This window comes from Bombus huntii, chromosome 1 (assembly GCF_024542735.1).
Source record: "Bombus huntii isolate Logan2020A chromosome 1, iyBomHunt1.1, whole genome shotgun sequence".
Taxonomy (NCBI): domain Eukaryota; kingdom Metazoa; phylum Arthropoda; class Insecta; order Hymenoptera; family Apidae; genus Bombus; species Bombus huntii.
Genome location: NC_066238.1, coordinates 8,694,938 through 8,709,538, shown reverse-complemented (window position 1 = coordinate 8,709,538; position 14,601 = coordinate 8,694,938). Strand labels below are relative to the sequence as shown.

Here is a 14,601-nt window from a genome sequence, read left to right as displayed (position 1 = left end):
AACAGTGACACTGCCGGCAGGACAATCGACCGACGACATTCGTACGATAGTTGTGCGCTCGAGCACCATGGTAAATTTATTAGTCGACGAGAATATGATCGCGCGACGCGTATTGCGGGACCGAGCTACACCGAGGAACACGATAGGTACCTACGAATATAATCCTGTCAACGGAGGCCGGTCGGAGGATGGGAGGTGCGGAGCAGCGTCGATGCTGCATGTTCTCTATCCGGACCAAATTCGACGTGCCGCTTCGCGAAAATACGAGCTGCCGGTTATGAATTACTCCCAATGCCACCATAGCGTCGGCTCAGCTAATAATCGTCTCTATGCCGAATTTCTCTGGCGTCGTGTAATCGTTCGATGCTTGCCTTGTCGAGCGTGCTCGGCACCCAGTCTCTTCGTACTCCGATATAAAAAATTGCTCTGACCCAAGGACCAATTCCATTATTGATTCTTTCGTATTTCGTAATTATCCTTGTGATTCGCATTAAACGCTTTGCGTTGAGAAACTTGTGTGTCATTCGAGTTTCATAGTCCACGTGTTATAATAAATATCCTATTTGTAATCCTGTTTATACTTTACAATTAAACTGCTTGCCTGCACGCTTGGTCGATGCAATTATTCTGAGTAGTGCATTCGAATTAGATAAAACGCACTTGCATACTGTTAGATTTTTTGTCTTGAAATCAAACAACAAAGTAGAAAAAAAAAAAGAATATCCTAGTGTTTTACAAGATACTTAACCTTCATTGCCTCTATACAGGTACCTTTTCATCTATCCGACGTAAAATTTGTTAATTTTTGATCTAAAGAATTTTTGCCACATCCACCATCCGTCTCTTTACAATCGAATACCGAGAACAGGCGAAGAGAATCCCGGACGAACAAAGCAGACCTGTATCTCCGATTCAGGGAGACGCGGTGTCGCGCGATTCACCCATTCCGCGTGTCCGATTCAAACAGCGGTCTGCACTTCGGCGCGATTTCGTCCGACTCCGGACTAAACCTTGGATTATGATCCCGGACGATAGCAGCCGATGGAAATGGCGTTAGGTAGGTGGGCACCGGGCTAGGTGTAGGCATTATGGTGGTCGTTGGGAGGCGTCGCCGAACGGAACGCTGAATCACCCAGCGAGAGTTTTCCTGTCAGCGGCAGTACGGTCGCCACCATCCGACGAAGCCCCGTGGAATTGCCTCGTACGGCCACGAAATGAATGCGCGAACGCCCATTAGGGGAATAAATCAGGCCAACGTTATCCGCAGCGTTGCATAATCGATCTCGCGCGCACCACTAATCCGGGCCTAATCGTTCGTCCACTGTCAGCGCGTCAGAAAAGTTCCTCCTAACGATGCTCGTTAGAGAGGACCGAGCTTCTACCTTTCACGGTGGAGAACTTTCGGTATCGGGGATGATCTAGGGAATGATCTGGTGGGAGAATTCTGCAGCTCTGACGTAAATCGAATAGAGGAAAAGTGATTGCGAAGATGTAGTAAGTAGGTAGATATTGCACTTGACTAATTGAACACGAGTCGGGATTTTACTCGGTCAGTTATCGATAGTTTAATATCTCTAATTCCTCTTTGATTCAAAGAATTGCTGGCGATAGAGATGACCGATAAACGAATCAAATCCCAAACAATTATAAAGACGAAAGATACACGTTTTCCGAGTAATCGATTGAACAATTTAATAAATAGAGGAAGATTCCCGCGATCGAACAAAACGAGCGGATAAACGTTCCAATATAAATGGGGCGAAATAATCCATAAACTCGATAATTACGTAAATCGTGAGTAGTATATAATCTTTTAAGTGGTACCCGCAAACAGGCAGATTATTAATAGTCGGCGGTGGTCGAACGTTAACGGGCACATTAAATAGATATCCAGCTTTAATTCGTGAAATCGATCCTCCTTCCTCCCTGCTGCCCCATCTCTCAGGTCCGGTGGCTTTACGTCCGTCGTGTAGCAGGGATAAATTCGAGGGTGCGGCGAGTCGCGAAAATGTTTGGTTAGCATTCGGCTTATTGGCCGGCGAATGTTCGTGCTCTGTTAGGCATGTATGGATGGCCCCCAGGTTATAATAAAGCTAATTCTGCGGTGCTCTTGAGGCAGCTCGTGCCGCAACATGTTTTGCCTCCGCCATCCCGCACCAGCCCACCACCGCCACCGCCCTTGCCCTTCTGACTCCTTTTGCCGTTTCACCGATATCCAACCCTCCCGACTCTTCACCTCCTGACTCTGGTACTCTCTGTTTCTCTCCTCTCCACTGCCTTCTTCCACGCGCTCGAACAACCGAATATATTTATACGCCCCCTCGGAGGGGTAGCACACGTCCGTTTATTAAAACGTTTCCACCCCGAAGAACAACCGCACGCGCTCACACCGCCTACGCTTTTATTTCTCTCTTTCTCTCTCTCTCTCTCTCTGTTTCTCTCTTTTTCTCCAGCTTTCTGTTTCATTCGGTTTTTGCGTTCTTTTCATTGTCCCGAGAAGAGAAAAGCACCGATGAACGTGAGCCAACACGTGCACCGCTGTTCGAGTATCTGCGCGCATTTCTCTATGGCTACATTCTCGAAATTAACCGGAGAGGCGTATTTAATTTAATTAGAACAGGGAGAGAATGTTTTGGAATCAACGTCGACGCGGCGCACACTTGCGTTAACAGCGAGATGGTCATGGAAATTCCTCCCTTTGTGTTCGTTTCTAGAGCCGTTACGCTCGTCGTTTCTCCCGGCGATCTAGTATTAACGCGGTACTTCGCTATTTCTTTTTCTCCCGTCCTCTTTCGAGGGGGTAAGATAATAGAGTTTGAGCAAATCGTGGAACCGTGAAGCGAGTCGACAATATTTGACACCGTATCTCGGAAGTTGTCGAAAAAGTTAGCAGCCAGAAAAAGTTTTAAGCGCGTGTCTGGATCCTCCAGAAGTTTCCCACCTCTCGAAACACGTTTGTATATGTACGTACCTCTGATCGAAGAGACAAATCGTTCCGCGTACTTGCCGTGTATGAGAGCCGTATAGATACCTACCGTATGCTGGCGTATTTAGCGAATTAAAAAGTTCCATGGTGGAATTTAAATTACTCCTGCTCAGAGGTTCGCGTAATCGTAACGGTTATATAAATAACGACGAGTAAAAAAATTAGTCCCGAGATAATATCTAAGGGGCGTCTACGCGCAGCGTGAAGTCGTGATAGTCGACGAAATTCATGGAACGAGCTGTACAGCTCTGACAGGCGCCGTGTTACGATCGATTAAATGAACAGTCCAGACGGAGGGTATAACGACGCCGTTGCATTAATTAATTCTCGGTGATCTCAATTAAAATATTAATTACGGAGAAACAATGACTCGCTGACGGGTCCAGGCGCCGATGAGAATAGATCTGTATTTTCTCTTTTCTCTTTTCCCTCCCTTTCTATACCTGCGACTCGTTCCGTTCTCGATCTCGCTGGCAACGATGAATCAGAGAAGCCATCGTAGCGATGTTATTACGATTACCGTCCGTCTATAAGCTTATCTGATAACCACCCCATTATAGTGGTGACTCTCGCGGGATCGGCATCGTTGACTAGTCCGTCTGTCCAATCGTTCGCGTTCGTTGTTGCGCCAACACGGGACAAGACCATTTGCATATTTCTGGACCAAGATATCGGAGGAAACAAGTGTCTCCTCCTGGCCATTTACGTCGAGCGTCCAATCGTTGGAAAATCAACCAAACCTACCGGTGACAAGAATCTTAACGTGCTGACTTTTTAACCGGTATATCGACGATGTTCCACTTATCAGAAACCGAGAAAGCGAACAAGTTCCTGGACAAGTTGTCGTTCGTTGTTCGACGTTGTTTGCAATCTATGAAATCTCTCCGATGTTACATCGTTTCTTTTCGCCCCTCGAGTGCCGACTGGCTGTCAGAAGCCAACCGAATTCGTTGTTGACCCGTTGGTTCGCGCGGTTATTGTTAAACAGGCCGGACAATAACAACCGCTTATTGAAAATACGATTGTCGAATCACTGATGGAGGATAACGCTCTGGGCACGTCCATAATAAAGACTATCCCCCGTCCGTGTGTACCGATGCATTTGCACGAGGCACGGACAACTCTGCCGGGAGAGTGGCCGTAGCACATGAAAGCTGGGAACGTAGCTCGCTGCACCACCTGACGCGACGGGGGGTCAGTGGTTCTCACTCGTCCTTTGATTGGTAGGAAAGAGAGGGGCGGGGGATATATCGCGATGACACACGCCACGAAGAGATCATCGGACTCGAACGATCGAGCGAATTTGCATACCACAAGAGGAACGTTAAGCGTTAGGGATTACCCTGCGAAATTAAATTAAGCGCGGAATGCGCGAGCTGTGCGAGGCAGGCTTCTTAAGCTGGCAGCGCTGATCGCCCTCTCGAATCACGATTTCACTTAAAGACACGCAAGGTGGTGTCGATCGATAGAGATATATCGGGCCCGGCTAATGATGACTCGACCGAATTCAACTTCTACCCCTCCCGTTCCTTCGTTGAAAGTAATTTACGAGGAGTCACGATTGATTCGGATACGAGTGTCGATGTGAGCACCTCGAACGGACGATGCAGCCGTGACGAGTGAAAATACAAACAGTTTAACAGGGATGAGTAGTCGTTTAGCGTTCTTGGGATCAGCCGCTCCTCACTGCCTCCTCTTCCTTCTTCTCCGACTTCTTCTTTTTCCTCTTCTTCTTCCTTCTCTTTTTTCGAATGCCTCGTGGACGTACATAGGTGTGGTCGTGTGTTGTGAAAAGTGTCGCAGAAATCGAGAGGGTTGTGTTTTACGTTTGTTGAGTGCACTTTGCTTCGAAGGGTTAGTTGCGATTACTTTCACTCATAAATAAGTGAAATATTGTAAATTCTATTAATGACGATGCCAATTAATATCGATCGCGAATTCTCGAAACGATTACGAGAAGGATATATCCCTCCGTTTTTAAACAATCGAGTCAAGAAGTAAAAGCGAACAGATCGTTCGATGTAAAAGGTATCGGTTCCAAACTTCTACGAGACCATTAGCAGCGTTCCGCGATCCTGATAGAGACCCACTTTATCCGGCAAACAGCGCCGAGACAAAGTTCGCCGCAGGCTGGTTAAAACGCTTGCCCTCGGCCCGGTGGTGGCCGACAGGGGTTGCGTAAGTTGGTCCAACCTCCTGCGGTCTTGCGTCAGAGAATCAATTATTGGATCCGTATATCAATCTGATGACCGAAGCACGTTCGTGGTGCGCGGCTCCCCGCTGCTTTTACGCATTTTCTTCTCCCCGAGCTCTCCGTGGCCCTTGTGGCGTTCGTAACCGCGAGGGCACGTTGTTCACCGTAAGAAAGACGAAGATAGAATTAAAGCGGGAGAAAGAGGGAACGTGGTTCTCCGTATGGCTCTGCAGGACCATATAGAGCGATCGCGCGCCAACGACCGGTTCCCTCATGGTGTTTCACGGCGATTCACCGTTCGCCCCGTCGCGCGTGACGTAGCACGTAATGTTGATTTCTCGAGCGACTGACTGATTTTCTTCTTTTCCCCGCAGGGCGCCGACGAAGATGACAGCGCTTCCGTTGCCTCGGTAAGTTCATCGTGCGAGTCTTCCGTGGATCTTGATTATCATACGCGAGCCAGCCCGCGAACACTTGGACCGTGTATGTGAGAAGAGAGACGATAGATTCGGTTCGAACGGATTGCGCGTCTTGGCATGATTAACGCACGCGGCCTCCTCACGGAGATCTTAATTAAAATTTTCCCCTTCTAATCGAACCATGGATCTCTCTTCGACGCGGTCCTGTTCGTGTTGGCCGTTATCGTTCGCTGGCTCGATATCGCGAGTAACCTCTGTTAATTGAGGCAATTATCGCTTTGGGAAGTAGCAACTGGACGGGAAGTCACGGGAGTGGTTGGTCAGAGCGGCGCAAGGGGATTATCAGGCATTGGCGAAATTGGCCACGGAAGAACCTCGCCTCACCCGACTCAAGGTATGTCAACTTTTTATGATCGCCATTTAATTCGAGCATGTTTTCTCGTTTGTTTTTTACTTTGTCGAAATGCCAGCAACGTCGAGTAAGATATAGGCGTTTTATATAAGTGTGACGTGTTATCTCGAACGACCCGAATAAAGACGGCAGACGTCTCTCGTAAATTTCTTTCGATTTATCTAAAGTGGTCTCTCCCTCCCTCCCTTCGTCTCGGTTGCGTGTACGATCGGTTAAAAAATTGTAGATTCGCGAGCGATTTGTCGTCCCGTGTGTTTAACGTGTTCACGTAGAGAAAGGGGCGCGCTGGTCCGCGCAATGGATCTCATTGAATTACGGCCACGCCGCCTCGGGTGATAATGACAAAGGTGGCGGGCCAGAGGTTCGGAAATATAATTACGGTGTGGCTTACCGTAGGCCTGGGATCAGGCCGTTATTACACGCACGGCAGAACTTAACACCTGCGGCGTTGTAAATTCGCCGTTTTCGCGCGCCACCATTGACAGGTCAATAAATCTAAGAGCCCCCGTGGCAATCAGGCAGCCGGTGTATACCAAACCGCCAATATGTGGAGCGGATCACCAGTGTCCGATAGGGAACGAGTTAAGGATTACTCACACTATCGATTTCACTTATAATCCGTACACTGAGAATCAAAGACAAGGAAGAAGATTTACCACGGAGGGTAGTAAATAGCTCTGGTTCGATCGCACCTCGAAAGGAACTTTCTACTTTCCCCTCCTTAGAACTAGAAAATTCAGCTTGTGCAATCGACGACCGAGAAAAATGCCGCGACTACACGTATCGTAGAAACCGTGTCAATCGTATTCTACACGTTGCTTTCTTCGAAACGGTTAATTAAGCTAAAACGACTATCGTGTACAAAGCGTCGTCCGATGATCATAGCGGCACTAGACCGAGCGATAAAAACTATTCACCGCGACGTGGTCGTTCCTGTTAACACGCGTCGTTTTCTGGCCTGAATAGTTTGAACCGGCCTTAACGGCCGTTCACGGTCGGTGTCGATGGAAAAGGCGGAGAGGAAGGAACAAGGGGATGAAACGGCTGGAAAGTGGGGATGTAGCACGAGGTAGCCTGTGGAGGTGGTGGTCTGCGAAAGGGGTGGAGGCGGCTGAACCGCACAGGGGCTGCGTGCTGAATTCATTCCGCTGGACAAGGTAGCCCCACACCCCGGTTCAGGCCACGTCCGCCTCATCCCTTGGGATAAATTGGTCGAACCCGCGTGTTTGCGGATAACATCGCCGCGATATACGCTCGCCTATGGCCGACGTACGAACGTAACCATACACTGCTCCCTTTTTGCGACGAGTCTCGCGCTCGCGGAAATTGGCAACGAACTCCGGTCTCTCTGTTGTCTTTTTCGCGTCTCTGCTCTCTCCCTGCAGCATCGTACACGCGCCGTCTATCACGCGGCCGTGCTACCGCTTTTGCATGGCTCTCGCATCTACTATCCGAATAAAATGCGGAAAATGTTTTTCCTGTTGGAAATCGTACTTTCATTTCGCTGCCGCGTTTCCTCTTTCTCTTTTACGTCGAAACTTATATTTTCTTGCAAAAGGAAGATAGTTTATATGCATATTTCCGTGTAATTGATTTCTTTCTGTCCGCTTTCGTCAATGCGACATTTGTTTTCCGAAGTGGTCGATCGGTATATATGGTAGTAGTATTCCGATCTTTGATTAATATAAAAATTTATTCTCTACGGGGTGTACTCTCGAGTGACCACTACCATCTCGTTGACCGAGGCTTCGACACATGGATATGTATATATATATATATTAATCCATCGATGAATATGCAACGGTCAGGCGAGGAGAGAATGCCAGAGCGATGGGATGTGGGAGACAAAGTGAAGCAAACGACATGGGGGTGTCGTTTGTGGGTGGGAAGGGGAACGTCGGTAGGCATTCCAATTACTCCCCCTCCGGTAATTAAATCAACACGGAAGCTAATCAACGTGGGTACCACGCTCGACGTTTCTCTCCCCTTTGCCGAATTTTTGCTTGGATAAATAAATCGGACGATTAGCCGATAACCAATCGGAAAATCGTGTTTCACGGTTGATCGCGGTACGAAGATGTCGATGAATAATTGAGAGGGACCGAATGGCCCGTTAAAATTAACTCGTATCCTTCGGATGAGACGTTGTACAAATTTCAACAAGATCGATAACGGGTTTCGACTATGGCCGATAAAAGATTCAGCACAAAAGCTCGATCGATCTGTTTTCTTTTCTTTCTTTTTTTTTTTTTTTTTTTCATTGAGTCACCTCGCATCGATTAGCCATCGGGCGTCGATCGGTCGTATCGGTATCCGCGCGCTTTTGTGCGATTGTTCACGAGCCACCGTCAACAGTCACACCGCGTAGCTTTCTTTTCTCGCGGATGGTTTACGAGCCCGTATTAAAGAGTCGTTCGCACACACGTGGCCTACGTGATCGGTGGCCGAACGTCGTAGACGGCCATTGTATTCGCTGGGTCAGGTGTACGTCGTCGTCCGGGTACCGTGTGCCCATTATACTTTATTAACGGACGCGTCTGGCATCGCGATAGATTCGCCCGTTCGATTTCTGCGTCCCCCTACAATGCAGGACGGCTGCATCAGTCTGACACGACGTTTGACTCTGCTCCATTATACTTGATTCAGTGGGATCGTTAGCAATCCGTTTTTGTCGCTTTCGACAGGTGCAATGTGCTAACCCTTTTCATTCGCATCTCCTCAAATATGGCATATCTCGTCTTGGTTTCGAGTTTGAACTTGCACCGTAACATAGAAAAATCTTCGAAATGAAAAAGGAAGGACAAAGGTATCTAGAGGGTCTGAAACGAAGTTCACGAAGACGCGCAAGAAGGAAGAAACCAAGCGAACGAAAGATCAGAACGAAAAGCTGTTAAGAACGATCACAACGTTATATATTGGCGGATGAGCGAAGCGCGGGTTTAGCATCCGTCCGTGTATTTATCAGCTGGTATCGGTTGGTTTAATAACGCCAGGCAATCAGAAGGTGTTCCCTCCCACCTACTTGTGCATTCGCTGCCCCCACGTCTCTGCCGGTCGATAAATAATAACCATTTGTATCGGATTCTAATTACTCGCTCTAAGCAAACAAATAAACGGCAGGTCGGGAAGACGCAGCACCGTGAGAGGCAGGCTTAATGTTATGGTGGCTGCAGGCTGATTTAAGGAGTGTGGGACCGCCCACCTCGAAGATGCATCTACAGCCCGAGCATCGGTCCACCTGTTATGAGTGTTTCAACGCCACTGTGCGTTCCTTTTTTTCTCTGGAGCTCGCCTCGATACCTGTTGCCGATACAGAGCCGAGAAAAATATCGGAAATACCGTGGCGTAATTAAATTGCCAGAAACCGTGATCATCGAACACGTTGATTCTCATCAGGGGAGAATGAAAAAGCTAAGATAAATAAGAAGAAAGAGGCAAGAAGAATAATCATTGGACAAACGAAACCATTTAATCCCATCTTGGTAAAATTGTCCACCGTCGCGACGTATTATAAGCGAACGTCCTGCGGCTGAACGGTGACCGATACTCGCGCATGCGCGCGCGAGAACCCACGGTATATCATCGGAAGAGGAGAGAAGCACGCGGGTAAGGAATTCGTTTCCAGAGGCAAGAGCGATCCTTTTTCGCAACGACTCGACCAGGATGATCGATAAGAGGCCGGGCGAGAGGAGAGACGCGTTCGTTTTCGCTTAAAAGGTCGTCGAAAAATGCCGACGGTAGTTCGTTACCGGTGGGCTATTAGCGGGCGTAACGCACGTCCTGGCAGCGTCACAGGACTAAGTAAACCCTGGCTAACAAGGAGGCGTATCCAACGGCCACGAATGATCTACCGATCCAGAGTTGGCATTATTTCGTTCTCTGTTTCTCCCTCCTCGATCCGTGGTATTCTCTTTTCCCCTTGACGTATCTTTCTTACCCTTCACGACCCTTTTCTCGCTACGACGAACGCGTACGAGCGTTCCTATAGACAGAGAGCGTATATACCTCTACCTGCACCACCTACCTACGCCCCCGAATATTAACACTTTGATTTATGCGCGTAATTATCTCTAGTTATTTTCTCAGGAAGGCACGGTGCGTTCTTTCGTAGCCTGTCTTCGTAGCTGCCGGTGCTGCTGCCGCTGATACACAACAAATTAACCGTTTCTTCTTCCGCCTCTTCTTATCCCGCTTGCTCGTCCGTGCGCGCCTTCTCGCGTCTGCAACGTATCCTCCATCTTTCTGTTTCCAGCCGGCCGTTTTCCAACTGGAGAGGAGACTCTATTTATAGGTGTCTCGTTTCGCTTGGTAATTGCATTCTTATTATATTGGTGGACGGTTTGCGAGAAGACGAAGGGAAACGCGCTCGTAGACGGTAGCGCGAACAGGGAGAAAGAGGCCGTCGTCCAGGTCGAATTCAGCTCGCGGTGATCATTTATCCTCCGGCGGAGACTCGCCAAACGACCTGTCGCCCCTTTGTGCGCCCTGCCCTTTGAAGCTTCATGGCAAAATATATTTTCAGCCGCGCTCGATGCGCCCGACGATTATTACGTACGGCCGGTCTGTCAGTAATTAGCGCGGAATCGTTTGGCAGCCCTCCGAATTAGTCTTGCCGCGTTATCGTTCGAAACACCTATTAGTCAGATTGAACGTCCTTACCGGTTCTTTAAATCTTCCTCTCTTTTCCGTCTCGTTGCTGAACCGTCGAACGTCGTAGATTAAGTAGGAGAAAGTCGACCGTTGTCCAGGCCATGACAGTCGTCGAGGTCGAACAGGAAGTCGACTGGGACCGATAACGGATCAGCGAGGGAGAGATTTTGTGGAGCAGGCCAGGGTGTCGCAAATCGAGGCGCCGTCGAGGCGTCATCTTTCCGTGGCATCGTCCCATGGACGCATGTTCTTCGTTACTTTTCGGTGCCCCACCTTTCTCCTCTCCTCGCTCTAGTAGACTTCTAGAATTTCACGTTTCGTTTCGCTCTGTCGTTCTCTGGCTGGCGTTCCACGATTCCGCTACTCACGCTCGAATTAGTCAACATTTCTCGTACGAAACTTGCGCGCACGGTCGTCTTAATCGGCTACCCCTTGACGTTTCGAGCAAAGAGAAGGAAAAGAACACCGTGGAACATCGAAGAGACAATAGCCGACCATGACGCTGGCCGTGAAACTCGAGAGGAGAATTGGTTTAGCCATTTTGTAAGAGTTTGGTTCGCTTCGAGGACTCGAACCGATGTCGAGCAACGGGCCGTGAACACGAGTTAACCTCGTTGGCGGAATCGTCCTTTGAACGTCACTCCTTTCTGAACGCGAATATTCCTACTTTGTTTCGTCCTCTTCTTTCCCTGTCACGAAAGCGTCTCAATGTTCTCATTGAAATCGTTTATCTTCTCGAATTCCTACTTAATAGCCGTATTCCGTAAAACTTGTAGTTTCGGTTCTTATATCTGGCAATTTAAGATCTACGAATGAAAATCGTATATTCCGTAACGCGCCATTAGTCCTCGAAACGACCAGTCGTCAACCGTTAATCCACTCGAATCAATTTAGAAAATAATATCAAGAATTACCGTGCTAGCTATGGAACATCAGCACGGAAGCTTTTCGTTTCTCGAAGAAATTCTGCGAATTTCTCTCCCATACGCCAATGACAGATCCGCTTCGTTCCTCTTGATTAATGTCACGCGTACAGACGCGCGCCTGGTACACGTGGCAAAGGGACGTGTACACGGGCGGGCCAGCACGCACGTCTCGAAGTCAGTCGATCCTCGTTTATACGTAATTTCACCGCGCCTTGAGCGAGGTTCGCAGAAATTATGCGAGTAATAACGAGGAACGACGAAACGTCGTCCTGGTATCTGGTCGCGAAATCGTTCGTGACGGCCGGTCGTAGATCGTCTCGTGGCCGGTGCGCTCGAGGAGCGTATTCTCCGAGTAGGTACGATGACGATCGAGAGACCGAGTCGAAGAGTAAATGCAAGAAGCACGAGGTGGAAAGAAAAAAAATTGTAGAAGGGCGTTCACCGTTGTATGGAATACACGCGTTTACGTGTATATCGTGGGCCGATGGAGTCAGTGTCTGCTTGTTCGCACTGTGCACCGCTAATTAGGTTCAAGATCGATGGCTATCTGTCCGGCCACATGTCCCTAAAGTGGCGAGCTGAAACATCCGGTACGCCCTTTCCGTTCGGAAACTCGGTCGGTTTCTCGAGGACGGTAATACGAAGGAATCCATAGCCACTTAAGCGTCCAACCCTTGGTCTCGTTTCTACCCCTCTTCGTTACGTTGTATCAGTTAGGCGACGCGATGTCAAACAAACGACCTGCAAATGCGAGAAGCATCGAGGAGAACCTCTGGCCGGGACCCTCTGATCCCTTGTATCGATGCGTGACAACAGCTGTGCACTTTTAAAATTCATAAAATACGTGTGTAACCCGTATTCCGATAATTATGCTTGCATGTAACATCGGATTATCGAGTGTGTTGTCCCTTTCCTGCTCCCCTTTCGCTGCCCCTTTGCTACCCCGGTCACGCATAGCTTTGGACTTTGCGATTGACGCGACTCAAACTCGTTCGCACGGAAACTTTTCAACTCGTTGTTCGTCTGGATATATCTACTTTACGCATTGATCCGTCGTGGCTGCCGGTATTCCACGCTTGATCCGATATTTTCTTCCGCAACGGCTAACGGAAACTCGTGGTAACACGCGAAATTACACGGACGGTGCATGAGAAAATGGGGCGCAATTAACGGGCGGAGCTTATTATGGTGATTCAGTCGCGCAAGTAAATACGTAATACTGGTCCCAGCCTGTGTCTCTCCGTCTCGTTGAATTCGTAAAGAAGCGACACAGCCAGCCAACCCGCATACACAGTGACAGCCACCTAGCAAAGAGAAAAGACTCTTGGCTGTTGGTTCGTTTTATAAACTACGTACGTAAACGTGGGATCCACACGGGCGGGCTGCGTGCACACGAGAACGCTTGGCGAGTGTGTAAGAGTAAGAAACGCCTGTGCGCCCTAAGCGGCGGCCGGATCGCGTGTCGATCTACGCCGAGATATTTGTTACTTTACAGTTGTATCACGTTTTTCGCGTGGAAACAAAGCCATTGTTTGTAGTTCGTACACGCTACGCCCGTCTGAGCCAACCGCGCTCCGCTTCGCTGTTCGACGCGATCGAGGATGCGAAGCGCCCCGTCCAAAACGACCTCTCTTCCTCCTGACCTCTCCTCTCGTCCAATCTGCCATTTTGATCACCATCGTCAACATGGTTCCTCGCTATTTCATTTCTCTCTCTCTCTGCTTTTCTCGGATTTTCGGGACACGATCATCACGTGAATTTCTTTCCTTTCTGCAATTTCTGATCTTGAGAATAAGTCGTGTTACCTTCTCGATATTTTTAACATTATCGTCGGCGAAGGTATAAGCTTTCTACCGTAATACTCTTCTAGATATAGATTGTTTCTTGTAGAAGTACTATTAATCATAGCCACTCGTAACCGATATATGTCACGATCGAGACGATCGAACAAAAGCGGAATTTTCCACGAGTCACGGTCTGTGACCGAGGTAAATGTTCTAAGTGCACGCGTGTTAGCCCATTCTCGAATTCCGCGGTCGGTTCTCTTGCGTTTCAAGCGACTCGAGCACACGTGGCAGCGTCGCTCGCGAAGCCGAGGGCGGCACACGGCCAGATGAATTCGTGAGCCGCCGTTGATATTTCAGTGTCAGCGCCGGCAGTTTTTGTCATTTGTACCGGCAGCCTTAGGATCGCATCGCCGACGTGTACACCGGTCGCTGAGCTAAATCGAGTTTAGACTCTAATTACGCGCTCGCGCCATTTTCGAACCGCTTGTACGTCGTACAAGCTGTACAGAATAATTAAGAAGTCTTGCGTTCTACAACTGAACTAAAATTTTTGAACTCGCATTTTCGAAGTACAGTAGAGCTTTGTGTGATTTATTCGAGCTCGTCGAAGGACAGATATACATTTCTATTCACGGGAATTAAAACAGTTATTATCTTCGTATGAAATTTTACTGTTATTAACTTGAACTATCAAAGAGTCGATTAACCGTTCGTAAATCTATTCGATCATTTGAGAAAGAGGTAACGTAACAAAATTTGACAGACTGCGCTTTAATGACTGATTCATGAGCGACGAAAGATTTCGGCGATATTTACGGACGAAGATTAAAGTAGGTAAACTTGAAGCGTTACATCGGGTTAAGAGGTGATTATTGCGTGTTCGTTGCTCTTCAACTCGTGATTTTTATCAGCTTCTAAATGGGGCGATTGTTCGACGTAATGGCTAGTTGACAACAGAGTCTAACAAGAACTTTTCCAAGAACGATCCTCTTTAAAGCGACTACTTAACTCAATTTTATTCTCAGACGGTGTATTATAACGTTGAAATAATGAAGCCATAAGCAGCACTCGTCACGATAGTTCACGGCATGTTCTCGAAGCGCTAACTTGCGGAAAGGTCGAATTCAATGGTAATTACAACCACGAATTAACCAAACCACAAGCGTGTCAAGCGATTAATCATGCAGTTTTTTTTTAGCGGAGTCGTGGTAACGTAATTAACTAGCG

At 48.2% G+C, this 14,601-nt stretch overlaps 1 protein-coding gene across 2 annotated transcripts in view; it reads left to right on the top strand.

The window, feature by feature from the left end:
- LOC126867844 (ankyrin repeat domain-containing protein SOWAHB-like) overlaps window positions 1-14,601 on the top strand; it is a 68,622-nt gene that overhangs the window by 9,710 nt on the left and 44,311 nt on the right. For both annotated transcript variants that reach the window (XM_050622844.1, XM_050622855.1), the window contains exons 5-6: window positions 5,555-5,590; window positions 5,889-5,993. In XM_050622844.1, coding sequence (XP_050478801.1) covers window positions 5,555-5,590; window positions 5,889-5,993 — 141 coding nt within the window. The remainder of the gene's footprint in view (window positions 1-5,554; window positions 5,591-5,888; window positions 5,994-14,601) is intronic.